The sequence below is a fragment of the Lathamus discolor genome, chromosome 6, assembly GCF_037157495.1.
Source record: "Lathamus discolor isolate bLatDis1 chromosome 6, bLatDis1.hap1, whole genome shotgun sequence".
Taxonomy (NCBI): Eukaryota; Metazoa; Chordata; class Aves; order Psittaciformes; family Psittacidae; genus Lathamus; species Lathamus discolor.
This window is the reverse complement of record NC_088889.1, coordinates 23,979,448-24,007,352: the sequence shown is the minus strand read 5'-3', so window position 1 is coordinate 24,007,352 and position 27,905 is coordinate 23,979,448. Positions and strand designations below refer to the sequence as shown.

Sequence of the window (27,905 nt, the reverse complement as noted above, 5' to 3'; positions counted from 1 at the left end):
CCAAGTATGTTGTTTCAGATTTTGAGTAAGGAAGTTATGTACCACCAGCCTGTAACAGATGATAGTAACTTTGGTTAACAAAGAGTTAAAAAGCATGTACTTTCATGAAGGTATGGCTTTTAGTGTAGTTCCTTTAGACTTTTGACTGGATCTACTAAACCACCTTAGACATGTGCCTGTCAAATTTTTCTTTCCCTTGCTTCAGCTTTGCGAAAGACTCATCTTTGATGTGATAAAAAATGCATGGAAGGATCTTATTTCTGTGCAGTCATTTGAAACCTGAGGTGGTAGAAGGGCCTAAGAATGTAAGCAGAGAGTAAGTTTTTCTCTTACATACTTATGATACTTGCAGACTGATGTTAGGATTTAAACAGCTGCCACTTCCCGGAGGAAATAATCCACTGTGATTTTAGGTTATGTGACTATTCCATGTTTTAATCACTGCCTATTTTTAGGGCTTCAGAAAGGTAAAATGTAGTGGGTGAGGTATGCCAGAAAGAGGATATTTTCCCGTGATTCCTTTTACACAAATACTGGGGGAAGGCATAATGATGTGTGTGTGAGGGTAGCCGTATCATCCGAGGGCCCCTACTGCTGCAGTATGTGAGCAGGAGGAGTAAGGTGGTATTTGACTATGGTCTGCAGCACTATAGAATTACAGATATGGTTAAATCTAAAAGAGAGTTTGGAAATAGATTGGCAGGTCATCTGGATTGTCTGCAGTTAAATGATAGAGACTTGATTGTATCATGATAATTGAAATGCTACCTAGTAGCTAGTGTTTCTTCAGTGGAGTACTGTCAAGGGATTGACACCATAATAACCTTTTATTTAAGGGGAAGAATAATCTGTATAGTTACAGGATGCTTTTATGCCACTTAGTAGTTTTGTACTATATAAGAATTATTTTACTGCATTAACTGTTTCAGCAGGAAGTTATAATTTCAATGAAAACAGTTTACTTGCTACAAAAGAAGGAAGACTGAAGGCTGAAATTACTCAAGGTTTTTTTGTCAGTTATCTCAAAATGTGCAAAAGTGTTTATTTTAAAATAGTGTGAAGATTGCTACTTACAAGAATAAATACGTGATTGCTAAGAAACAGTATATGCTTCATTAGTGTTGATATATCATGCTATAGAAATCCTAAATAAAAGGACTCCACAGCAGTGCAAGTCTTCATAGCTTGTGCTTTCTCAGTGGTGCATATCTTCTTAGCTTCTTGTTCTCAAAGAGAACAGTCAGCATCATCCTTGCTACAGGTTTTATAGGAGCTATTTTAGCTATCATCTCTTTTATTAGCAAATATATTTTGTTTGCATGCTCTTCTCTATAGTAATTTTGTAATCTTCCAAAGAATCCAGACTTCTCCTAAAAGGCATTAATATTTTTATATATAGCAGGCTGTTATGTTTAAAGATTCTGAGATTTATCAAGGCAAGTGTACAGTCCCTGCGTTCTTAAACAAGGACATAATCCTCTTCACTTAAACATAGTTTAATGCAGTGGATGGGTTTATTGATGGCCATTGGGGTTTCCTGCAGTCTGACGCAGTGTTTTTCACAGGTGGATGCTGTTGTGAAGCAGGGTTAGAACATGTGGTTATGCAGCCTTTTCCCACTGATGTGATGTGGAGAAGAGGCTGCACCTGCCAGTCTTGTCTGAAGAGCAGCAGCCATGTTAGTCCGGTGGAAATCTCTGCCAGTATTGAAGTTTTTAGTGATTTACATGTTTTGGTCAAGCTGTCCCATGCTTATTGTGCATTTCTTCAGAAATTTTTATGTTTACCTTTATAAATGTTAAACCTTTACAAAGTATGCGTGTTTGTCCAGTTTGCTTGCCAACACAGATATCTTGTGTTGTTAAGGTTGTAGATCAACCTATGAACGTGATTCTGATCTTTTTATTAGGATACTTACCCTTGACATTCAAGGACTAGAGATGTCCTTTTCACAGTATTTACCTTGCATACCTTCGTTTTAAGGTATGCAAAGTATCCAGGTGGTGGGGCGGACTCCTACATGCAGGGTCAGTGCCAAGTTGAAGGCTGGGAGAAGGAGCACAGTAAGGTTTTTTTGAATTGTTGCTTACTAGCTGGAAGTTGATAGAAAAATGAATCCACAGGGTTAATTCTGTTTTGTTGTTGTTTGGTGTTTTTTTGTTTTTTGTTTTTTTCCAAACTCATCATGTTTTCTAAAGGACTTCTCTGTAGCTTATTGGTTGCTACGCACATGCAACACCATCTTCTTACCTGCTTCGGGTCAGTGATTTATAGCCTCCGCTATGTGCCGCTAATTGTTCCCACTGAGTTATTTGTAGGGTGGCTTGTGCATATGTATGCTGAATTGTGAAGACACTTTTGGAGATTGTGTATTTGGAAGCCTGAGGCAGTACAGAAGTGCAGCAGTATTCTGTTTATAGAACTGGCCCAACAAGCGTACCTTAAAGCTGACCTCCAACAGGACACTGTTTGCAAGTGCAGTTCATGACTTAGAATCATAGAATCATAGAATAGTTAGGGTTGGAAAGGACCTCAAGATCATCTAGTTCCAACCCCCCTGCCATGGGCAGGGACACCTCACACTAAACCATCTCACCTAAGGCTTCGTCCAACCTGGCCTTGAACACTGCCAGGGATGGACTTTATATTCTGTAAAGGCTCATATATGGATTCAAATCTAGCATAATAAGAAGAGTGACACATAGCATTGGCAGTTTAGCTACAGTCCTGAATATGTCAAGAGGAAAAAGCTACTCTCTTTTGTTCGTGGGGTTAGAGATGAATGTATTGAAATAAAATTCCTGAGTATAAAGGGATAATTTTAATTAAAAAGAGGGCAGGTGAAACAAAGACAAAGATTATAAATTTTCTTATGCATGAGAATATGGCTTGTAATAGAATAAGTAACCTCAAAGAGAAAGAAAAATTAACGTCTTGTCATTTGGGTTTTTTTGTTTTATAACACAAGTAACCATTGTTCTTTCAAACTTGCAGATTTCTTACTGTAATCCATAACAGCAGTGTATTCAAACTGTAGTGTTTCTTATCTGAGTAGTTGTACAAATACCTTTCTAAGTACATGAAAGACATCTGTGGGTGATTCATCCTTGCCATTTCTGACTAGTGTGTTGCTGAGCTGCCTTAGGACGGGGAACAGTTAATGTAGTGTTTGGCATACTACTCATATGCCTCAGCAGACTTTTTTTCATTTCTTACCTTTGGTTGGTGGCCTTTCTTTCTGTGCATGGCAGGCCTGTGATCTTTTGAGGATTGTTTGAGAAGTCAGTTTTCCACATAATGAAGGTTAGCAGTTACACCAGCTTGCGGTTTTGCAAGATGGTGCGTTCTGTGATGTAATGAGATGTGTTCTTGGTCTAAGCAGGGCATTAATGACTTGTAGTTTGCAGCTAATACAAAATGAAACAAGCTCATGCCAGATGTAGGACACTGAGCCTTGCCATTTAATTAAGGAGGAACCAAGAGTGAAATTAGGGTTAAAAACCCTGAATAGACTGTTGTTACAAAACAGTGAACGGATAGATAGATATTGGAGATACAAAAATAAATAAAAAAAAAATCAAATTAATATGTACTATATCTTTGTGGCATTTGCAGTGCTTGTAGATGACAGGGCCCATAGGTGTGGCTTGAGCCAGTCTTGAAGTAGCTTTTACTGTTAGGAAGATGATTTGCTCTTTCTTGCATGAAGACACATTATTCTGTAGTTTTTAGCTATCCTGTCTCCTATGTGTATGTTCCAGTGAAAAGGTTTAGGGAGATTTTGACTTGTCACAGCAGTTTACAGACTTTTATTAATTGTATTTTAAATAGTGTTTTTAAAACAGTAATGATCGGACACAGGCTACATTAAAATTTTATCTTCCAAGCTTTTAGTACTTGAAATCTGACAAATAATGAAAACATCAATACTAAGAAAGGGAATACTTAAGGATACGTAACAAGGAAATAAAAAAAGATCAGACCTGTTTTTGTTTCTTTAGGACCCATTTTAATCTTTAGTCAAGGAAACAAATAACCTTGTTGATTCTTAGAAAAATATTTCGCCTTTTATAAGTTTTCCGGCACAAAGAGGTTTTCATACGGTTACATGGGTTAGTTCAAGAATTCTTCGAGGTGATCTGCAGGGAAATTACACTTTTTAAGAAGTAGTGGAGTAGGAAAAGCTATTTATGTTTAAGAGATCCTTAAATGTAAGTTGAAGAGCTTAATTAGCTAGGTTGGATATGTCTTACATCCATTTGAATTTAGGCACAAATTGTGATGTCAGCATTATTAGTACAGTTGGTTTTAAAGTTTTATGAATAACAAAACACTTGAAGTGATTAAAAATACAGCCACTTAAGTCTTTTGTATATGATATCTCAGAGAATATATGAGATTATCTGAGCAGTTATATGACTGAAAGGCAGTAGGCTTGACTATTTTCTTTGAGCTTTTTTTGCTTCAGATTTTCGCTACTCTCAATCAACATCTTTGGCTGGAGTCTATGTTACAAAATTCTGCAAAATCCTCTTTAAGAGGTGTCATTGTAGGACTTTTTATGTTTATCTGTCCAAGTTTATTAATTTTTTTGTGTTTGAAGAAAAATGCTTGATTTCTCTTTTAAAGTGTTGGAAAGTGTTAAGTGATTTCTGTACTTCATAGTTTGTGTTGTGGTAAATAAACCAGGAAGGCAATACTTGAGGTCTACACAGGCACATATTTAATATGATACGTAAACTGCTTAAGCCAGCTGGCTAGCGTGCCACTCTGGCTGCATTGAATATTTTTTTTCTTTCATCCAAAATCCTGTTTTCCAGCAAAACCTTTGTGCATCTTAACTTTTTCTTTTGTTTTCAATTGTGAAATGAATGAAAAATTAATATGTCTAATTCCTGCCCTGTAACAGGTAAAATTTGCAGTTCACTGTACTTGTATAAAACTGACAAGCCTTTTACTATGCCCTTTTTTCTGTAGGGAAAAAAAATAGACGAAGAAAGAATTAACATTTTTGAAAAGTGACAATAGAAAGGCATGGTAGGTTTTATCTCTCTTCCTCTGTATACATGCATGCCTACTTCCTGCACACACATGTAGCTTTTTCACTTCCTGTATGGCATTTGTTGCCTTAGGGTATGCAAAAGTAGTTGTATAATTGCCTAGTCAAATATGGCCTTGTTTGGTGAACACCATACCCCATGCTACTCTTAAAAGATACTAGATATTTATATATTTATCTTGCTACTACAACAAATCAGATCTGACAACATGATAAATTACTTATTTGTTATTCTCCTTGTAAATTATTCTCACAAACACAATCTACAAAAAAAAACCTATGCAGAAAAATTTATTCCTTTCTTGTCAGTGGGAGAGATCAGGATTCTAACAGTTTTCACTAGAGGAGACTTTAGAAGTCTTCTCTAGGCTGCGTGGACTTTCAAATCCATCTGTGTCTTGATGCAGCTTTTGACTTGATGCCAGCTACCAGTACAGTTGCTTGTACTGGTAGGTCTGAGGCAGTGAAAGCTTATAGCTATATTTGGTTTAGAATGAGGTAGCTTAAAAACCTGGCACACTGAATTGAGAGGAGAAGCATATATTTGTAAATCAGGTCTACTGCTGCCATGGGCTTTTAAGTATATTTTTGTCCCTTAGGGTTTAAACCTGCTTTCACTTTATTCTGAAGCTTCTGTGCTGACTTAGCCTTCTTCCATTGCAGCTTCAGTGTATTCAGCCAGAGCTATGTGACTGATTCTGTGATCTGATGACATTTTTTTTCTTTATAGTAACAAATCAGTGTCCATTTCACACCTTAAATGCGATGGTGCAAAAAGATGGGTCTTGGCTCGCTCTTCGAGGGCGGTGAGACACTGGCACAGAGTGCCCAGAGAAGCTGTGGATGTCCCATCCCTACTGAGTTTAAGTCCAGGTTGGATGGGCTTTGAGCAACTGGTCTAGTGGAAGATGTCCTGACTCTGGGGGGGGGGGGGGGAGGCGGGGGGGGGGAAGGGGATGGAACCAGGTGATCTTGAAGGTCCCTTCCAACCCAAACCGTTCTATGATTCTGTGACTGACTTCATATGTCAGATAGGTACTTCCCAGGCTTCTGTATTCTGTTTGCATGAAGGCATGACCACTGCAAGGCCTAATACAGTTTTGGCATTACTTCATTGGTTTTGCGTATCCTTTTCTTAACAGTGAATGGCTGTTAATTTATCTGTATTCATCACCTATAATTAATTTAACTTCTCCGGGTGTGGTTAAAACGTGCAATTTCTTTTAAACAGCATCTCTACATGTATTACATGTAGATGCATGTACCTGCCTTTCATCTTCAGTGTAGAATGACTACAAAATACTGAAGCACACAGAATTGTTACCCCTGTTCACATAAGACAGACAAATGATCACATCCTTTGAAATGTTGTAGAAAACCTAGATATTTAAAAATCTCATTTCTCAGAACTTCTCTAATACAGAATGGAATTACCTATTCATTACATGTCCTCTGCTGTTTTTATTTCCTTACAATCATCAAAGGTTCAGTTCTTTGTATTCAGGATGAAAATTGTTGATTAAAGGTGTGAAAGTTGATGGTAATTAGGGTTGTGTTGTATGCTGAAGTTAGTGTAATTCATAACAATTTCTTATATGACTGTGCATGTTAGAAGCATGCATTTGCAAATTTGGCTCATATTAAATTGCAGTTTATTTTTATACACAATTTTACAGAGTATGTGCTTCAAAAATGTCATTGAAGCATTCTGGGTAATAGTTCTCAGGTTTTAAGTGGGAAATGTGTAAATACCATTCTGCTCATCAGGTTTTGGTGAGCTGATTTTTTTATGCCATGCTAGATTAGATGTTTTATGCAGATGTGTATGCTCTGTATCGCATATATTTGTGAATGTGAAGTTCTTGCATCAAACTGTGGTAAAACCAAATTTCCTGCTTTCCCACATTGTGTTTTCAGACAGTAGATTATTACAAAATAAACCAGTGTAGTGTTCAGCTCTTTCGTGACTAATGGGTATGCCTTTTAGGTACTGTATTACAGGAGATTACAACAATGTGGGTAGGATCATAGAATAGTTAGGGTTGGAAAGGACCTCAAGATCATCTAGTTCCAACCCCCCTGCCGTGGGCAGGGACACCTCACACTAAACCATCCCACCCAAGGCTCTGTCCAGCCTGGCCTTGAACACTGCCAGGGATGGAGCACTCACAACTTCCTTGGGCAACCCATTCCAGTGCCTCACCACCCTAACAGGAAAGAATTTCTTCCTTATGTCTAATCTAAACTTCCCCTGTTTAAGTTTGAACCTGTTACCCCTTGTCCTGTCACTACAGTCCCTCATCAATAGTCCATCCTCAGCATTCCTATAGCCCCCCTTCAGGTACTGGAAGGCTGCTATGAGGTCTCCACGCAGCCTTCTCTTCTCCAGGCTGAACAGCCCCAACTTACTCAGCCTGTCTTCATACGGGAGGTGCTCCAGTCCCCTGATCATCCTCGTGGCCCTCCTCTGGACTTGTTCCAGCAGTTCCATGTCCTTTTTATGTTGAGGACACCAGAACTGCACACAGTACTCCAGGTGAGGTCTCACAAGAGCAGAGTAGAGGGGCAGGATCTGCATAAACAGGGGACACTTTTTGTTTGGGGTTCTGTTTTTTGTTTTTTGTTTTTTTTTCCTTAATTGAATGTAATGCAAGAGCATAACACCACATCCTTTAGCTGCTGTCACAAAGTGGTGCACCTATATCCATGTTTCTTACAGGACTCTTATTCAAGATTTAAGTGGTTGTAATTTTTTTTTTTCTTTCTAAAACTAGACTTGTTTCTGTACAGAGTTTAATACAGTTTAGATGATTAACCTAAATGTTAGTTTATTGAAGCTTCTCCAAATGTCTTCATATAGGTTGATAATTTATTACTCTTGAAAAATCTTACCTACTTTATTCTAATTTATACTCGCTGGTTAACCTGAAGATATAAATATCTTAAGTATAAAGGAGCAATTCCTCAATTCATTGTTGAACATTTTTCCGGTGACATTTAAAACAGATCAAGTGATTCCATGTCTTCAGTTTGTATTTTTACTGTGTTATACTTTTCACTTCAGTGTGTGATAAGAAAGTTACTCAAGTTCCTAAACTTTTTTTGATCTTCACTTGAATTTGACAAGCATCCAGATATATGCTAGCCTTAAAGTAGTGCATGAGGTACTGACAAAATTGCACAGTGAAATGTTTCTTGCAAGCGTTGTGTTTTACTGAACATTTTCCAGCATGAGGCAGCTGCAACTTCATCAAAACTGCTGCACCTAACCTGTAGGCAATTGAATGCATATATTTAGCTGTGGAGTTCCAGTAATGAATGTAAAGCAATCTTAGGGGGCAGTCGTTATTTTCAAAATACATAATGATAACAGCTTTTGTAGCCCTTGGATAAAGATGGTGTTTCCTTCTTGTCTGGAAAAGGGTGTTTTTTCTCATGATTCCTGTCCCTACATGCTCGTGTAAAAAAACCCTTCTAGATTTATTGTCGGCTCCCTTAAGGTACTGAAAGACTGTTGTAAGTTCTCCCTGGAGCCTTTTCTTTTCCAGGCTGAACAACCCCAACTCTCTCAGTCTGTCTTCACAGGAGAGGTGCTGCAGCCTGCTGAGCATCTTTGTGGCCCTCCTCTGGACTCTCTCCAGCAGGTCCACATCCTTTCTATGTTTGGAGCCCCAGAGCTGGATGTAGTACTCCATGTCGGGGTCTCGTGAGAGCGGAGTAGAGGGGGAGAATCACCTCCCTCTTCCTGTTGGTAGCACTCCTTTTGATGCAGCCCAGCATACAGTTGGCTTTCTGGGCTGCAAGCACATGCTGCTGGGTCATGTTGAGCCTCTCATGAGTCAATACCCTAGGTCTTTTTCCTCATGGCTGCTCTCAATCCACTCTCTGTCCAGCCTGTAGTTGTGCTTAGGATTGCCCTGACCCAGGTGCAGGATCTTGCACTAGAAGTTCATCAGGTTCACACAGGCCCCCCCTTTCAATTGTGTCAAGGTCCCTCTGGATGGCATCCTTTCACTCCAGCATGTTGACCACACCACACAGCTTGGTGTTGTCAGCAAACTTGCTGAGGGTGCACTCAATCCCATTGTCCATGTCACTGACAAATGATGTTTAACATCAGCAGTCTCAATACTGATCTCTGAACAACACCTCTTGTCACTGGTCTCCAGTTTGACATTGAGCCGTTGACTGCAACTCTTCAGGTGCGACTGTCCAGCCAGTTCCTATCCACCAAATGGTCTATCCATCAAATTCTTGTTTATCTAGTTTAGAAGCAAGGTTGTTGTGTGGGACAGTTTTGCCCAAGTCCAGGTAGTTGCTCTTTTCCACCAGTGCTGTAGCTCTGTTGTAAAAGGCCACCAATTTGTCAGGCATAGTTTGCCCTTAGTGAAGCCATGTTGGCTATCACCAATCACCTCCTTATTTTCCACATGCATTAGCATGGTTTCCAGGAGGAACTGCTTCATGATCTTGCCAGGCACTGAGGTGAGACTGACCAGCCTGTAGTTCTCCTTTTTAACCTTTTAAAAATGGAGATTATGTTTCCCCTTTTCCAGTCAGTGGGAACTTCACTGGACTGACATGACCTCTTAAATTTGATGAACAGCTGGGTAGCCACTTCATCCACCAGTTCCCTTAGGACCTGTGGATGTGTCTCATCAGGCCCCATGGACTTGTGCACCTTCAGGTTCCATAGATGGCCTCAAACCTGATCTTCTACAGTGGGTGGTTCTTAATTCTCCCAGACCCTGCCTTTGCCTCCTATGACTTGGTTGGTGTGGCTGGAGCCCTTGCTGGTGAACACCAAGGACAAAAAATTATTGTGTACCTTGGCCTTCTCCATATCCCTGGTAACCAGGTCGCCTGTTTCCTTCTGTAGAGGGCCCACATTTTCCCTAGTCTTCCTTTTGTCAACAACATACCTATACAAACTTTTCTTGTGGCCCTTGGTATCTCTGGATAGATGTAATTCTACTGGGGCTTTAGCTTTCATAGCCTGATCCCTGACTGCTTGAACAGTTTCTATGTATTCCTCCCTGTCCTTGCTTCCACCCTCTGTAGGCTTCCTTTTCGTGTTGGAGTTTGTCCAGGAACTAGTTGTTCATCAGTGCAGACCTCCTGGTGTTTTTGCCTGACTTCCTCTGTGTTGTAGTATACATCTTACTTTCTGTTCTTGCTTGGCTTACGAATTAGTGTTAATGTTGAATCTGGAAATAGAAACTGGAAAACTTGAAACCTTGTTCAAACTCAGGACTTGAAACATTGTGAAGGTTGTGCAAAAATATAATTGCATTCTGAATTTGCATTTAAAATTTGTATTTTTTAATGTCTTCTTAATGGAAAACTTTATTCAGTTATAGAGAATTGCTTATTTTTTCTTTGGATTAACTAGTGTATTTTTCCATTTCAGAATGTATGAAAACATGTCCACAATGGTGTATTTAAAGGAAGAGAAGTTGGAGAAGCTCACTCAAGATGAAATCATCGCCAAAACTAAGCAAGTGATCAATGGACTAGAGGCACTGAAGAATGAACACAATTCAATTTTACAGAGCTTACTTGAAACACTGAAATGTTTGAAGAAAGATGATGAAACTAATCTGGTTGAGGAAAAATCAAACATGATTCGAAAGTCACTGGAAATGCTGGAGCTTGGCCTTAGTGAAGCACAGGTAAAATTGCAGTAAGAATAAAGTATTTCAGACTTTGAGGACTTTTTTGTCCTTTTGCCTTACTGAGTATTAGTAATGTGCTGGGACATTTATGTTGTTACTGTAAGTTAAGGAAAAAGACTCCTGTAATTAGTAGAGGTAGATACTATATGTCCTGCTGTGTTACAGAACTAATTATGCATTCAGCATTACAGCACTGAGGCTCATAATTGAGCTCTCTTTACCTAGTGAGACAGTGGCTATTTGCTGTTTAGACTTTTCCACAGCATTAGGCAGATAATGTTTAAGCAACTCAAGAACTGAGCTTTGGCATTTTAACTCTAAATTATTGCATATGTAGGTCTCCCACACACAAATAAATTTGCTTCAACCTTTGAGCTCTGCTGTAACTTTAAAGTCATGTTTATATTCCCTTGATTCTGAGACTCTTTATAATAGCTTACAATGCTCCTGGATCTCAAGAATCTCTAATGTTTACTGAATATTTTACTAAACCAAAATTGAATCTAAAAGCATTTTAAAGGTTGAGAATTGAGTATACAATGTAAGTTTCACTCTTAAAGGACTCCTTCTTTGGACTATCTTAGCTGATGAAGGTATTGTCTACAGAAGAGTGAAAAGATGTTTGTTTAGTCAGGATGTTAGGAGTATATTTACAGTCCAACTTTAGGGTATTTTGTACTAGGTCAAAAACCTGAAACCTGGTGTGATGTGACACAGTCATCAGTATAAAATGGCAGAGTGTTTGCAGATGAGTTGAAAATGCCAGTGAGTCAGCCCTGTATTAATAGGCTTTATGTTTGTAACTGCTCAGTCTTTTCATTGAGCTATTGAGCTGTTACTGTTTGGTGATCTGAAGTTGTGTGCATTGGACCATGATGAATTGAAGCCTGAGAGAATGAACAAGTATGGGTTACCAGACCTGGCAATGTAGAACATTGGACATTATGGTGCAAACTAGGTCATTTTTTATTAGTATATTGTATAAGTTTTTATCCCTTCTTTTGGAATAAAATACTAGAAGAGATATGGAATAAAAATTACAATAGTAGAATTACCTTTAGTGGGTGTTTGTAGAAGATCTGTGAATGAATGAGTAACTTGTCTCTTCTGACATGGTATTGGGACTCTGAAAGGGTAGTTCTGATTCTTGGCTCTGTTGGATTCAGCAGCCTCAGTTGCAGATGTTCCTGCCTAGTTTGGCCCACACAGTGTTTTATGAACTGTGGTGGTGAGGAGCCAAGAAGCCTGCATTTAGTGCCTTTGTTAGGAAGCAGTTCTTCAAACTGCTACACTCAAACCTGATAAATGTACCCTTCCTGCACACTTTGGGTTCCAACAATGTAGGATTTTTTTATTATTATTTGCAGTAGTTAAATTAGACATGGAAATGGTTTGAAGATGTTTTTGTGACATGGATGTAGGTCTGATGATATGAGTGTTATTTCTGTAAAAATGAAACAGACGTTGCTGAAGAAGCGGTCAAACTTTCCTTTCAGTTAATTCTAGACAGTAAGATTACAAAGGGGTTTAGTTTGTCATTGTAGCTTGTACAGTGTTGTTTGAGTATGTTGACCACATTATCACAACTCTCCTAAATGTACTTTCTGATGTTAAAAATGGCCACTATTTGAATAAATCAGGTAATGTAAATTATTAACAATTCTGAATGTGTAAATAGTAGGTGCTGAGGTCTGGAGACTTGGATTGGTATTAGGAATAATATGTGGAGTTTTTGTCTTTCTAGGGAAAAGTAGTTTCTAAAGGTTTCATGTGTTTTTTCTGACACCAGAAATTTCATGTAAGGACACCATCTGTTTCACATGAAATATTTAGCTTAAAAACACTTCAAGGTAACTTTGTTTTAAAGAAACATGAAATTCTAAATAACTTCAGGATTTAAATTCATCTAAAAGAAGATTTGTATTATTGCCAGTGGCTGTTTCTTACAAGGTGTGCTTCCTGGGATTGTTGTGAGCTGTTTTACATGTATCAGTGGGAGATTACATAGTGAAGGGAAAGTGTCTTCTGTATGTAGTGTTTGGCTTTCACTTAACAAGTTCCTTTTTCATTTAGCTTTGCTTAGCAAAAGAACCCAATCCAAGTAGACTGCTTCTGTGGCTGTTGTATTTTTTGTCTTTAATGTGACTGTTCAAACACATTGAATGTCTGCACACTCAAGCTTAAATGTGTATCTATAAAGTGCTTATATAAACTGTATGTTCAGTTGCACATTTAGGTCTCGGTAGTATAATTGTTCTTTTGAAGTATTATCATCATGCTGAAATGTTCATCCTTATGAACTGTAAGCATGTATATGAATCCTTTTCCATCTGAAAGCTGCTGAATTAGAACTCTTTGTTAGCTCTTAGGTTATTTTTGTGATCCTTCAAGTTGGAAGTGTTACTGCTTCATTTGATGCTAATGGAACAAAGATTTCCATTTCAGTAATCTAGTTCAAATTTTTCATGTATTTTAAGATTATATGTTCAGGGAGTTCCAAAACAATTTGACTTCTGGTAGCATCATAGAAAACAATCATTAATAAAGAGCTCCTCCAGGTTAATTCTGGCTGGGCAAATAGTAAAAAGTTGAGAGGAAGAGTGAGATAGATTAAGACAGAGATAAAACCAGATAGATGAAGAAGAGAAACGTTCACCTATTTTCACAGCTGACAGGTTTTTAAATAATAAAAGTTTTTTAGATTAAATACAAGACTGCGTTCTAGAGGAATTGTCATATGACACCTTTTGCTTTTTAGGTAATGATGGCCTTGTCAAATCACTTAAATGCAGTGGAATCGGAGAAGCAGAAATTGCGTGCTCAGGTTCGTCGGCTATGCCAGGAAAACCAGTGGCTACGGGATGAGCTAGCCAATACACAACAGAAACTACAGAAAAGTGAGCAGTCTGTGGCTCAACTGGAAGAAGAAAAGAAACATCTAGAATTCATGAATCAATTAAAAAAATACGATGATGATATTTCACCATCTGTAAGTAGCTGTGTAGTAAAAAGCCCCTTACATGTACATGTGTGTTGTAATCTGCCTTTTTACCAAGAAGTGGTGCAAGCTTCTTATTTCTCTAACATAAATTTGTCACAAAAATGCTTACCTTCTATCAGGGTCACATAGTTTGCAGAAAGATTCTGAATACTGAGTTCATTCTTATTTTAAGAGAATAAACGTTTCTCTGTCTGTAGATAACAAAATAGATATGAGAATCAAAATTCATAAATATTTATATAGGATTATATTAGCTTAAAAAATATGAACTAAATAAAAAAGATTCCTTCTGTAAACACAACAATTAAAATAAGTGGAGAATTTAAACTATTAGAGATTCTAAGTACATAGGGGGCATGGCTTATTTTGACTGCAAGAGAAATGCATAATTTTCGTCTAGTGAAATTAGTGTGCAGGTTTTATATCTGTTGATAATTTACACTAGGATAGGATGTTACTGGACCCTTTCTGCCAGACACTATGATGGGTCTGCATGTTTTCAGTCGTGTTTAGCCCATTGTGTTACATATGCTTAGATTCAGAGAGAAAATGAATACCATTTTAATTTATAGAAGTAATTTGCCACTTAAAAAGACTTCTAGATTATTTGCATTTCTTGTTACCCTTTTATGTTTCCTTAAGTTAGATGGCACTGTGGAGAGAGATCTCATTTTGTATGTTTAGACCTATTCAGCTGTGTTTTGTAAAGAACAGGTTTTTTGTAACCAGTTATTTCAGCAACATGATGATTGAAAATGTATGCGTTTGTCATGCTTAACTGACTGCTTGACTGAATCCTTTTTAATATATTGTGAGCAGTGAGAGTTGTTTTGGCACATGGAACTTTTCAGTGCTATTTCATGAGTTGGTATTTGTAGCTGAATACTGCCAGTGAAGCCTGTTTAGAAAAGGGGTGGGAGGAGGGAATATTGTGATTTTGATGTGCTAACTGTTGAACTGTAATCTGCAGATGGCCTAAATAGTGCCGTTATTTGAAGTTTAATTGGCAAATAGGGTCAACGTAAGCAAAGCGTCTTTATATTTTCACTAACCATATGGACAGTCTTGCTTGTTAACCTTAGAAAATAGTCAATTTTGTATGCTCAGTGTAAGGCTGGAATCAGCCCAGTTAACATTATGAACTTCCCTTCTGAGATCTAGTCCCATTAATCTGCTGTTTTTGCAAAGCACGCACTTTGCCACCACTGAACTCAAATGGCAGTAGCTGCAGCTGTCTTTCTCTCTTGGTTGAAGAGCAGAAAAATGGGAGTCTGTTCTGCTTCTGGGCTTTCTTCTTACTGAGATTAACTTTTCTGAGGACTTTAACTGTTTATACTGTGTTGACTCCACATTTAAGAAACGGAATTGAGAGATGATCTGTTTCTTTAATTTTACATGATGTGGAATGATCTTTAGATGTTTAATCGGTGTAGACTAATGGGTTGTGCAGAAGTTAATCTGGTTCAAGATGAACTTCCATGCAGGTCACTTCATAATTTTTGATCCTTACAGATTGCAATTGCAAAATCTATTTTTTTTTTGTGCAGAAGTTGAGCACTCAGGAATTGAGGTCTCCATATTTATCTCCCTTGCCCATCTGTAACTGTGTTTACGACTAAAAATATACAATATTCAGTGTTTAGTAGCACTGAATCTGTATTCAGCACTGGATACTTTCATGAGGTATGCTGTCTCTGTAAGAACAGCAGATGTATTCTTGTGTGTTTAAATTGAGACTGAAATCTAGGAGACCTGATTGCTATTCCTGTCTCTTCTGAAGCTGTCCTGTATTGTTTGGGGCTGAGTATGTAAATACATTTGAACATAAAACCTTCACAGAACTTCTAGAAGAAGTGTTATTCTTGTATATTCCTAAGTTTTGGATGTGGGGTTTTCTTTAACATTGCTGATTAAATGGACTGTCTCTTTATGCCTTAGATTTAAGTATAACAGTTTGGCTTTGGGGTTGTTCTATAGGAGGATAAGGATACAGATTCCACCAAAGAGCCTTTGGATGACTTATTTCCCAATGATGAAGATGACCAAGGACAAGGAAGTAAGTGCACTTCAAATTACAATGTTAATGGGTTTCTGCAGTGCAGAAAAATGAACCCATGTTTAGGGTCCTCTGGGACACAGGGAGTGGTGAATGCCTCTGCTAGAATAAGGAAGCCGGTCACTGATATGTACAGAACTGGGACTTAGGCTTTTACATAGAGTTTACTTGGCTCTTTTAAATTTCTTGGCACTGACTTTGATATAGCCCTAGAGGGCAGGGGGGCCCAGGACTCTTGGTAGGTATTCAAGGATCACCTGCTACAAGCTTGGGAGCGTTGCATCCCAACTAGAACGAAGTGCAGCAGGAGGGCCAGGAGACCTCCTTGGATGGATAAGGAGCTGCTGAGGAAAATTTGAAGAAAAAAAGAGGCTTATAAAAGGTGGAAGCAAGGACAGGGGGCCTGGGATGAGTACAGGGATGTTGTCCGGGAACCTAGGGACCAGGTTAGGAAAGCTAAGGCCCAGTTAGGATTAAACTTGGCTAGGGATGTTAAAGACAATAGGAAGGGATTCTCTAAGTACGTAGCAAATAAAAAACAGATTAGGGACCACGAAGGCCCCCTCCGGAAGCTATCAGGAGAACTGGCTACCCTGGATTTGGAGAAAGCTGAGGTTCTTAATGACTTCTTTGTCTCGGTCTTCACTGGCAAATGCTCTTGACCACACCACCCAAGTCTTGGAAGGCAGATGCAGGCACTGTGAGAATGAAGACCCTAGACCCACTGTAGGAGAGGATCTGGTTCAAAACCATCTTGAGAACCTGAACATACACAAGTCCATGGGACCTGGTGAAATCCATCCATGGGTCCTGAAGGAGCTGGCAAATGAAGTTGCTAAGCCACTGGCCATCATATCTGAAAGATCATGGCACTCAGGTGAAGTTCCTGACGACTGGAAAAAGGGAAATATAACCCCCATTTTCAAGAAGGGGAAAATGGATGACTCAGGGAATTTCAGACCAGTCAGTCTCACCTCTGTGCCTGGCAAAATCTTGGAGCAGATTCTCCTGGAAGGCATGCTAAGGCACATGAAAAACAGCAAGGTGCTTGGTGACAGCCAGCATGGCTTCACTAAGGGGAAATCCTGCCTGGCCACTTGGTGGCCTTCTATGATGGGGCTATGGAAGTGATGGGCAAGGGTAGAGCAGTTGATGTCATCTACCTGGACTTGTGCAAAGCGTTCGACACTGTCCCACATGACATCCTTGTCTCTAAATTGGAGAGACATCAATTTGATAGGTGGATCGCTCGGTGGATAAAGAACTGGCTGGATGGCCACACACAAAGAGTTGTGGTCAATGGCGCAATGTCCAGCTGGAGAACAGTAATGAGTGGTGTCCCTCAGGGATTGGTGTTGGGACCGGTCTTGTTCAACATCTTTGTCGCTGACATGGACAGTGGGATTGAGTGTGCCCTCAGCAAGTTTGCCGATGACACCAAGCTGTGTGGTTCGGTTGATAACGCTGCAGGGAAGGAATGCCATCCAGAGGGACCTTGACACGCTTGTGAGGTGGGCTGATGCCAGCCTCATGAAGTTTAACCATGCCAAGTGCAAGGTCCTACACCTAGGTCTGAGCAGTCCCAGGCTCAGCTACAGGTTGGGCAGAGAAGAGATTCAGAGTAGCCCTGTGGAGAAGGACTTTGGGGGTGTTGGTCAATGAGAAAATAACATGAGCCAGGAGTGTGCGCTCGCAGCCCAGAAAGCCAACCGTATCCTGGGCTGCATCAAAAGGAGTGTGACCAGCAGGTCGAAGGAGGTGATCCTGCCCCTCTACTCTGCTCTCGTGAGACCTCACCTTGGAGTATTGTGTGCAGTTCTGGTGTCCTCAACATAAAAAGGACATGGAACTGCTGGAACAAGTCCAGAGGAGGGCCATGAGGATGATCAGGGGACTGGAGCACCTCTCGTATGAGCATAGGCTGAGAAAGTTGGGGCTGTTCAGCCTGGAGAAGAGAAGGCTGTGTGGAGACCTCATAGCAGCCTTCCAGTACCTGAAGGGGGGCTATAGGAATGCTGAGGATGGACTATTCATTAGGGACTGTAGTGACAGGACAAGGGGTAACAGGTTCAAACTTAAACAGGGGAAGTTTAGATTGGATGTAAGGAAGAAATTCTTTCCTGTTAGGGTGGTGAGACACTGGAATGGGTTGCCCAAGGAAGTTGTGAGTGCTTCATCCCTGGGAGTGTTCAAGGCCAGGTTGGACAGAGCCTTGGGTGGGATGGTTTAGTGTGAGGTGTCCATGCCCATGGCAGGGGGGTTGGAACTAGATGATCTTGAGGTCCTTTCCAACCCTAACTATTTTATGATTCTATGACCCCAGTTCAAAATTTGTCCCGCAGTCTTCCCTGTGGGCGTCGGAATGGAAAAGGTTTGGTGCAAGTGACTGAGACAGATTCTGAAACACTGAAGCTTTTTGAAGGTCTGATCAGATGAAGTATTCTGTTAATGACCTTTTTAATGACCTGATTTAACGCGTTGGGGCAGGTTTCAGTATGACATCTTTCTCATATAATATTTTGTCCTTTGCTGAGGTTTTCTTCCTTAGTTTTACTACTCATTCTAGAAGTGTTGTCTTCTGGTTAGAACTCTTGAATATGCTGTGAAGTTTCAGGTAGAGGTTTGGTAGCACGATTGATAGAAGCCATTAATAGATAAGCCTTGCTTAGTGAAATTTTGGGGGTCTTACGGGTGTAAAGCTGGTATTCTGTAATGTATTGATATTATAGTGTATAGGCGGTATGCTAGTAATATAATGTTTCTCAGTAGACAAGTGACTGCAGAAAAAAATGTCTGAAGAGTCCCACCTGCTATCCATAGTCAGCAGTGGAAGGGAAGACTTGAAGAGGCCAGGTTGGATGAAGCCTTGTGTGGGATGGTTTAGTGTGAGATGTCCCTGCCCATGGCAGGGGGGTTGGAACTAGATGATCTTGAGGTCCTTTCCAACCCTAACTATTCTATGATTCTATGATTCTATAAGAGTTTAGAATAGGTTAGTGTTGACCATGAGCTCCCTTCAGAGCTCATGGTTGCTTCACTAGAATTTTGTAGTAGGAAGGTTGGATGGCAAAGCTGTCTATGTACCTGCATAATCCACCTACCTCATTTCAAAGTTGATCCGTCAGTAATTTCCTTGACCTCCAGGATAAATACTGAAATGCTCCAGTGGTTTGGTAGGCAGTGGTAGTAGGTGTAGGCTTGGAATTGTATGGTGCCACTGGCATAAAAAGGCTCCCACTTGAGGTGAGTGGTTTTTGTCCATAGAAAGAAGAAAGTCAGGCCCACGGCTGGAGCCCTTATCCTGTGTGTTGTTTAGAATTTAATGCAAATGAGTAAGAGGGAATTTTCTACGTTGTCCCAGAAATCTCCCAGAGGAAGAGAAAAGCCATAGTAGATTTGGGAGGGAGAGGCGGGGTAAAGAAGGGAATTGGAGCATGGTGGTTGCAACAACCAAAGGTTAGGAGCTTCTGGAAAACAAGTGGCTAAGCCTGAAGGTTAGTAAGTAAAACCTGAAGGTTTTACTTAAAGTGTCACTGGCCTTGACTTGATGCCTTTTCTCTTGCAACTGTTACCTGTGGCATGCAAGATCTTTTAATCCTTTATGTGCCAACCTTAAGTACTCTTTGATAGAGAAAAAAGGGAAACACACACAAAAAAGGTATGTTTAGAGAAGAATAAAGGAAAAAGGACAAATCATTGGAGCTTTTCTGCAGGCATTTGGCTTGTCTGTGTTAATGTTCCTTTCCATAGGGAAACGTGGATATTTGTAAGTGCAAAATTATGATATAATCTTGGGAACTGATAATGATTTGCTGAGCTGATAATAGTTTCCTGCTTTCTTCTCTGCTTTATTACATTTGGGCCTTTGAGCTAATAGAGGTGGAAAATAACACAGTAATGGACAGAACATGAAGAATTAAATTGTCGTAGTTTCACTGTCACTGTTGAAGACAGCATGACTACTGTGAAGTATGTTATAATATTAATGCTTTATAAAATTCAGTATCATTTTTTGTCACTGAGCAGTAATGCTAAATGCTTTAGTTACAGTCATCTTTTAAAACAACTTTAAATCTTGCATGTTTCTTTCAGTTCAACAGCAGCATAGCAGTGCAGCAGCTGCTGCCCAGCAAGGTGGCTATGAAATTCCAGCAAGATTAAGGACCCTTCATAATCTTGTCATTCAGTATGCTTCCCAAGGTAGATATGAGGTTGCTGTACCTCTCTGTAAACAAGCCCTTGAAGACCTAGAGAAGACTTCAGGTCATGATCATCCTGATGTTGCCACTATGTTGAACATACTTGCTTTGGTGTACAGGTTTGTATACTGACATAGATAAATATAGATTGGATATAAATTTAGATTGGGTATAAGGAGGAAATTCTTTCCTGTTAGGGTGGTGAGACACTGGAATATGTTGCCCAGGGAGGTTGTGAGTGCTCCATCCGTGGCAGTGTTCAAGGCCAGGTTGGATGAAGCTTTGGGTGGGATGGTTTAGTGTGAGGTGTCCCTGCCTATGGCAGGGGGGTTGGAACTAGATGATCTTGAGGTCCTTTCCAACCCTAACTATTCTATGATTCTATGATTCTAAATATCAATTAACTAGATAATATTTGGCTACAACCTGTTAATGTTCAGACTAACATTTTTTGACTATTTTCCATTCCCTTTTTTTAAAAACATTGAAACCCTCAGGAGGGTCCTGCAGTACTTATATGTATCCCTATGCCTAAAACTCAAAAAAGTTACTGCATTTCTGCCTGTGCCTTTTCTTTGGAAGTGAAGTTGGTTTTGATACTTTCTTTTTTTTTTTTGTCTGTTGTGGGGGCTTGTCTTGATTACCCACTTCCAGATAATCTAGAGGAATAAATAGGACAACAGTGTAGCAGCAGTATATGCTAGTCCTGAGCCAGTAAACTACTTTACAGTTACAGGCTTCATGTTTTTACTTCCCAATTCTTTAATATATTCTCAATTGCTCTTCTTTTGCACTAGCATCTTTAGGCCAATGCTGAAGTCAGCTTTGTTTTCGTGATTTCTTTTTCTGAATCCCCTGTATTAATTATGACTTTTTAAAATTTAGAGACCAAAACAAATATAAAGATGCAGCAAATCTCCTGAATGATGCCTTGGCTATACGTGAGAAGACTTTGGGCAAAGATCATCCAGCGGTTTGTATACATGCAATATTGTATTTTCAGTTGTGTTTTTCACTGAATTTTTTTCAACTCGTTTTAATATTAAACTCAACAGGAAAGTTTTTATGACCTGGCTTATCTCTAGACAGTACAGGTAGGAGGCCACAATGTAACATGCTTCATTTACTCTTATATATTTAACATGCCTTTTGAGTATTATATTCAATGCTGTTTCACCATAAATGACTCTCACACATTTGATTTTGGATTGCATGGATTTTCTGTGGGAAATCAGTTTGTGAAGAAAGATTTTAATTTTCTTACTCAAATCACTTTATAAAACTCATATTGAAGGGATCCTTCTAACTGGTTTTATGGCTGCTTTTAAATGATACTTAAATCAAGCTTTTGTAATCGGTGTTTAAAATTAATGTGGTGTCTCACTTCATATACCCTGTGTGACGCAGGGTAGCTCTGAGTATAGATCTGAGGAATAACTTTGTAAGAGAAGAACATATGAACAAAATGTGTGCACTAAATGACATTTCCACAAATGAAGCAAAACTATTTCATGATTTTTTTTTCCCTTTCCTTGTTTGTGTATGAATGCATTCAATAATAATTATTTCTTCATTTGCAAATCTCAAGAGGTCCACCTTGTGCATGGAAAATTTGAAAATGTCAGTGCATTGCAGATGTATTCATTTGTCACATATTTGTATCAGTAAATTCCATTAATTAATTAAATGTAAATTAATTCCATTAATTAATTAAATTAAAATGTCTCTACTGTTGACAGGTGGCAGCAACTCTAAACAATCTTGCAGTACTTTATGGTAAACGTGGAAAGTACAAAGAAGCTGAACCATTGTGTAAGCGAGCTCTGGAAATCAGGGAAAAGGTATGAGTAAAAGAATTCATCACTTTTCAATGGATTATTTTGATGGAGAGGGCAAGGCTAAACTTGCTTTTTTTACTTTTTGTTTTGGTTGAGTAGATCTGCCAGATAAACCACAGTTATCAGTGCCCTAGTAGATAGTGTCTGAAATTCAAAACAGTTGCACATTCAAGTAGTCCTATGGAGCTGTTGGAGCACTCTGGGTATATTGTAAATTCTGTATTTTGTAATTAGCCTTCTTTCACTTTTTCTTTCCCCTTTGATAGTTAAGTAATCATTTAACAAAAGCTTTGGAACTAAAAATGAAACATCATTAAAATTTTGAAGTTGATTATTCTATGACTGTGTGGATATTTATTCTAGTCCATGACACTGAATGCCTGCATCCTCAGGCTTTGTGTAATACACTGCATATAATGTTGTTCTGCTACTTGTATTGTTCCTGTTATGAATTGTTCTGCAGCATTCTCAGTTCTTAATAGAATTGAGTAATTTTCATATCAAATGCAATTTTTCTTCTGTTATCCTCATGTTGAATTGATGGGGAGTAAAAACTAACGGCATATTTCTAAGTGATGCATTTCTAAACCCTGATATGATGATTGGAGAATGTTTTAATAAAAGTTATTTAATTTTCAGGTCCTGGGGAAGGATCACCCTGACGTTGCTAAACAACTGAATAACTTGGCTTTGCTATGCCAGAACCAGGGTAAATATGAGGAGGTTGAATACTACTATCAGAGGGCACTGGAAATTTACCAGACCAAGCTGGGACCAGATGATCCAAATGTTGCAAAAACAAAAAATAACCTGGTAAGCCTTTTATGAGTAAATCTAAGAAAAAAGCATGATTTTCTGATTAATTGCAATGCACCTTATTCAGCATGTATTGTATTTATTATTTATCAAGCTAAATAAAAGTTTGCTGATACCTTTTGGGGGGGTATTTTGTTTTTAGGCATCCTGCTATCTAAAACAGGGCAAATTTAAGCAAGCGGAAACTTTATACAAAGAGATTCTTACTCGTGCTCACGAACGGGAATTTGGCTCTGTAGATGGTAAGAAACTGAGTCCCTAGGTTTGAATGTATGTGTCATTTTGATAGTTATTATGAAATAATATCTGCAGGAAGTTAATTGTATCCTGATCAAAATCATTGTGTGCTTGAGGTAGACTTAAAAAGTGAGGTAATAAACATGTTGAAGTATATTCATCTTAAGAAAGCATTTAGATATGTCAGGAGCAGAGTTTTTCTAACATGAGGTAGACTTGATAGGTTTATGTTTTATGGATTGTATTTCTGGCATAGTTTACATTATGCCCACCAAAGCCAATTTTGGTTTTTTTATAGAGGCAGAAAAATCTGTGACTTTCCAGTCACAGGTAAAATTCAGTGCAGGATTTTTAATGATATAATAAATACATTTTTAATGTGAGTCTTCCATTAATACATTTAAAGAATGGGGAAAATACCCTTAAATTGTGAATTATAATGTACTTTGAAGTCAAATGCATTTTATCAACTATAAATCACATCGCATTCCATGACAGTAGTATGTGTACCACTTAGTGGATGTCAAAAAAGTTTTTATGATAAAAGAAATAAATGTGCAGTTTTTAGCCCAGAAATAGATGCATGACAAATCAATGTCACCATATGCTAACTTCAAAGTTTCTCAGAAGTAACTGTTTCTAAGTTCAGATAGAAGAAGACACAGTTGTAAAATTATAAAGAAGAGGCACATGTTTTATTTATCTGCTGCTTGTAGTATAGACAGTAAGCTTTTTTTGTGGTGGTGATAGTGTAATTCCCTGGTTCACAGCTTCATTTCAGAAGGGTGAAAATGAAAACAATGAATGCTTTGTAGTTTTGTTCTTCTGTAATATGTTTTCTTGTGTTTCATCAGATGAAAATAAACCTATTTGGATGCATGCAGAAGAGAGGGAAGAATGCAAAGTAAGGCCATTGCCATAAATATTTTTTGAGTTTTTACTTGTTTAAGTTGCAAGTTGGTTATTTTCTTTCAATGTTACTTTTGTTTTAGGGAAAGCAAAAAGACGGCACAACTTTTGGAGAATATGGTGGCTGGTACAAAGCTTGCAAAGTTGACAGGTGGGTAATTTCTTCATAGGACAGACAATGTGGCAATACACAGTATCCAGAAATGTCGCATTAACACATGTTTAAAAATGAAACCAAACCAGCTGCTTGCTTTGGACTGTAAAAACAGTAGTGTTAAAAATTCAGGCCCCAGGAAAGGGTTTCAGGAATGTACTAGCAGTTTTCAAGTCCTGTGGATGCTTTTAATCTAGCCTGGTTAGACTGGTAAGTGAAATAAAAATTCACCAGTTGTGTTCTTGGCAGTCCTTCAGGTAAGGCGTAGGTCACCTTTCTCTCTTTTTACTCCTTTGGTTGGTGTACATGGTCTCCCTGTCCCAACCAGGGCTTTGGAGATGGCCAGAAGCAAAAAGGAGGCTGTGCAAGTAACTGAGCCTTGACTTTTTTTAGGTGGTACAAGAAAACAAAGTCAAAACTGCCACAGTTCAGCATTATTCGAGTTTATAAAGCTCAAAGAATATAGCTTTGTGTGAATGAAAAAGTGTACTTTAAAATGGAAGAAGAGAAACAAGGACTTCTGCTTGGATTGTACTTGGCGAAATAGGGTTTGTTTGCTTTAATTTTGTAACTTACCTGCCTTTTTTTCTAGTGTGCAGTTGGTACAAGGTAAGAAAACTTCATTGAGTACTGATAATGTTTAGTGAGGATTTTTAATTTATTCAGTGTTTGAATTCATGTATTTAACAAGTAGCAGAACCTTTGAACAGTTGAAATCTGCTCTTTTCTCTCCATCCTGAGCTCTGGGTGCAGTACATTTTGTTGGTTTGTTTTTCACGTACTAGTTCATCCTAATGCATGAGGAAGTCTTTTCTCTGTTGTTACTGGAGCAAAACTTCATGCAACAATATGGTGACTGAGCTAATACTGTGTCATTGAAACAAAATTGTCTTCTTGGAGTGTGAGACTTGTTCATGGAATGTACAATTTTTATTTTTTTTCCCTTTTATTCTTCAAGCATAGTTTGAAAGCATAGAAAATATATAAAGTAAAAGCTGATGAACTGTTAATTTGTTTTCTGCCTAACACATGCTACAGTAATGGTCACTGTATGCATGAGTAGGCATATTTTCTGGAATCTTCACAATTATTCAGTTGGGCACACTCAAACTGAGCTAAATTTTTACCTTGAGTTACACATGAGAAACAGAAGGATACAGCACTCCATTTTTCTCCTGAGTAGATTTAGAGGCTGTTTACTAACTTGGCGAATCATAGTGTGAGCCGTTAATGCGTTTGGCAAGGAGTTAACAGGTTTATCCATGTACATGCAGTACAGTGTAGTGTATTACAAGAGACTTCCTTTTTGTAATTATTTAATATGATAAATGCTATATTTAAGTTTTTATTAGTTTGTGAATTGAGAAGTTTACAGTGTGTGTGTATTTTTTTCTTTAAATAGTCCAACAGTAACAACTACTCTAAAGAACCTTGGAGCGCTTTACAGGCGACAGGGCAAGTTTGAAGCTGCTGAAACATTAGAGGAGGCAGCAATGAGATCTCGTAAACAGGCAAGTATGAAAATTCTTAATAATATGTCTACATTGTGATCATGCAGATTTTCAACTTCAATATCTATCGTATGTACAGAACATGTGAACTTTTAGCTATGTAGTGTCTGGTATATTTAGTTATTCAGTATCTCTAATTTCAGTCTGAACTGATGATAAACCAGTACCATCTTAACACTTGAAACTGATTAATTGCTAGGGCAGTGGCATCGTATCCTGAGGGCATGATTCAAACTGGAGGTGAAATTACATGGAAAATGGCACAGCAGAAAACAGTGTGATAGCCAGCAGTCCTTACTTGCCTACATGTCCTGGCAGAGAGGCTATAGCTAGGGGAAGATGGAGAGTTTCAATGATAATCTTGTTTGCCAGTAATGCTGTTCTGTTTTCAATAAGGAGCTATCAAACTTTCAAATGCTTTGTTTCTGCATACAGCTGACTGACTGAGGCAGGCCTTTAGAAGACCATTAGAAATGTATTAGCTGTTTCTATTACTTCTTCAGACTGATGAGATGGATATTACAGTTTAAGTGGTGGGTCTGTTCTTTTAATGCAGGGAAGTTCTGTGGCTGTGCTTTCAGATCTGCAATTCAAGTAACCCTTTCTCAGCCTTAGAAGGTGGGAGAGACATTTGGGTTTTTTTGTGGTGTTTTATTGGCTTTTTGTTTTTCCTTTCCCTTTTGGATGGATTGATACAATGTCTTGTATAAAAGTACCCAAGACAGGACAAGCAAATATGGCTTGTCAGTATTAAAACAGAAAGCAAAATAAGAAAATATAAGTGAATAAAAAAAGCCCTTGGGAATTTCAATTTTAATTTCTTTTTTGCCCAGTGATTTGTTTTGCTTCTGTGGGGTATTTTTTTGTTTTATACTGGTTTGAAGTTGTATTTTAAACAATGATATTGCAGTGTTTGGTGTATATAGAAGCAGATTTCTGGAAAAGGGAGAGAGCAAAAAGCTCTTGGCAAACCTCATGCTCTTCTAGTGATTTCAAGAGTAGTTCCCTTTGATGTAAGGTGGTTTAAGTTCTTTCTTCCACAAAAAAAAAAAAAGATGGAAAACTTACAAGTGTTTGCCAAGTAAATGGAATGAATCTGGTAAGAGGAAAATATGAACCTGGGACAAAGGTTCTTCGGCAAGGAAAATTCAAGGGTGAGGGGGGATAGTTGATACAGATACTTTCTTTTACTGAGGATGATTTTAACTTACTTTTACTGAAGGCTCATTTCCGGAGTGTCTCGATTTCAAAATAAGAAATGAAGATGCACTGCATCTTAAAATGTTTGCTTTGGTTCTTAGTTTTGCTGTTGCCATTACATGTGATTTATTTTTTTTTTTTCTTGGGTGTGAACAGATACAAGCAGGATAAATTGGAATAATGTAATAGTAATAAGGCAGCTTAGCTTGTATTTGTTCTTTTTATGTATCTATTAGAACCAAAACAAAACAGATCACCAGCTTCACCAGCTTTTCAAGTTGAAATTTCCACTGGGAAGCTTGGAATTGATTATTTGGGAATTAAGGATGAGAGGATCTTGCTATTTTTAAGAGTCCCTGTGTAATAAGCGCACTTCTGGCTGGCCAGTACCACTGCAAAAACTGTTCCTTGTCTCCATTTTACTTAAAGCTTCCTGGAGGTTTGCTGCTGCTGCTACTTTGTTTTTATTAAGCATGCTTCAGGTTTTCATTGGTGCATCATGTACCATGTCTACCATTATATCACAGCACTGGATATGGACATGTAGGAAACAGTGCTGTCTTACTAGCAGTGTTTAACTCTACCTTTCTATTTTAGGTCATTATATTAAAGGAGAACAGACAGGGTTAATCCATTTCCCCTTTTCAGCTGAAAGCTGAACTTTGGTTCCCAGGTGTGGAAAAGTACCAGTCCTCCATAGTTCTGTTCTCCTTCATGCATGTTTTGTTTGTGTTAGTTGCTGGGATGTAAATGCAAGATTTTTGAAGACCAGTGAAGTTCTTTGTCCTTCATCTTTCATGACAGAATCAAACTGGGGAAGTGCAGTACTTTGTCCCTTCGTTTTTTAAATGTATGTGTTAACATGTGAAGTAAATGAGTCACGATAGCTTTGGAGCAGAGCCCAGGGTCTTTATGTGATACTTCACCTTAGTGGTGATTTTAAATAGTTTTATGGTTTTTGTGTTCTGTGCTGCTGAGGGGATTGGTCCAGAATCCATTTTGAGCCTGTGCTTCAATACTGTCTGAGAGCTCTAGGCAGTTTTCTGCACCGTACAACCACATGGAAGTGAAAAATATATGATTGTTATGTGTTCATACTTCCTTATTTGTAGAATTCCATCAGGGAGGGCTGTTCTGCTCTTCAGTTAGTGGAAAGCAGCTATATGGAACCAAGAACCTGATTTCTCCATGCTACTAAACCAGCTTTCTTTCTTATTCATGCACTTTACTTTTTAGAAGAATTTTGGCAT

General features: G+C 38.5%; 1 protein-coding gene across 10 annotated transcripts in view; it reads left to right on the top strand.

Annotated features, from left to right (window-relative positions):
• KLC1 (kinesin light chain 1) overlaps positions 1–27,905 on the top strand; it is a 54,422-nt gene that overhangs the window by 9,451 nt on the left and 17,066 nt on the right. For 9 of the 10 annotated variants that reach the window (XM_065684779.1, XM_065684781.1, XM_065684777.1 and 6 more), the window contains exons 2-12: positions 10,470–10,731; positions 13,493–13,723; positions 15,713–15,791; positions 19,884–20,109; positions 20,876–20,963; positions 21,730–21,831; positions 22,468–22,641; positions 22,787–22,886; positions 23,736–23,785; positions 23,874–23,941; positions 25,347–25,455. In XM_065684779.1, the coding sequence (XP_065540851.1) occupies positions 10,471–10,731; positions 13,493–13,723; positions 15,713–15,791; positions 19,884–20,109; positions 20,876–20,963; positions 21,730–21,831; positions 22,468–22,641; positions 22,787–22,886; positions 23,736–23,785; positions 23,874–23,941; positions 25,347–25,455 (1,488 nt within the window). In that variant the 5' untranslated portion in view covers position 10,470. Of the gene's footprint in view, positions 1–4,975; positions 5,038–10,469; positions 10,732–13,492; positions 13,724–15,712; positions 15,792–19,883; positions 20,110–20,875; positions 20,964–21,729; positions 21,832–22,467; positions 22,642–22,786; positions 22,887–23,735; positions 23,786–23,873; positions 23,942–25,346; positions 25,456–27,905 lie in introns of those variants that run through there. The other variant, XM_065684774.1, reaches the window with a different exon arrangement.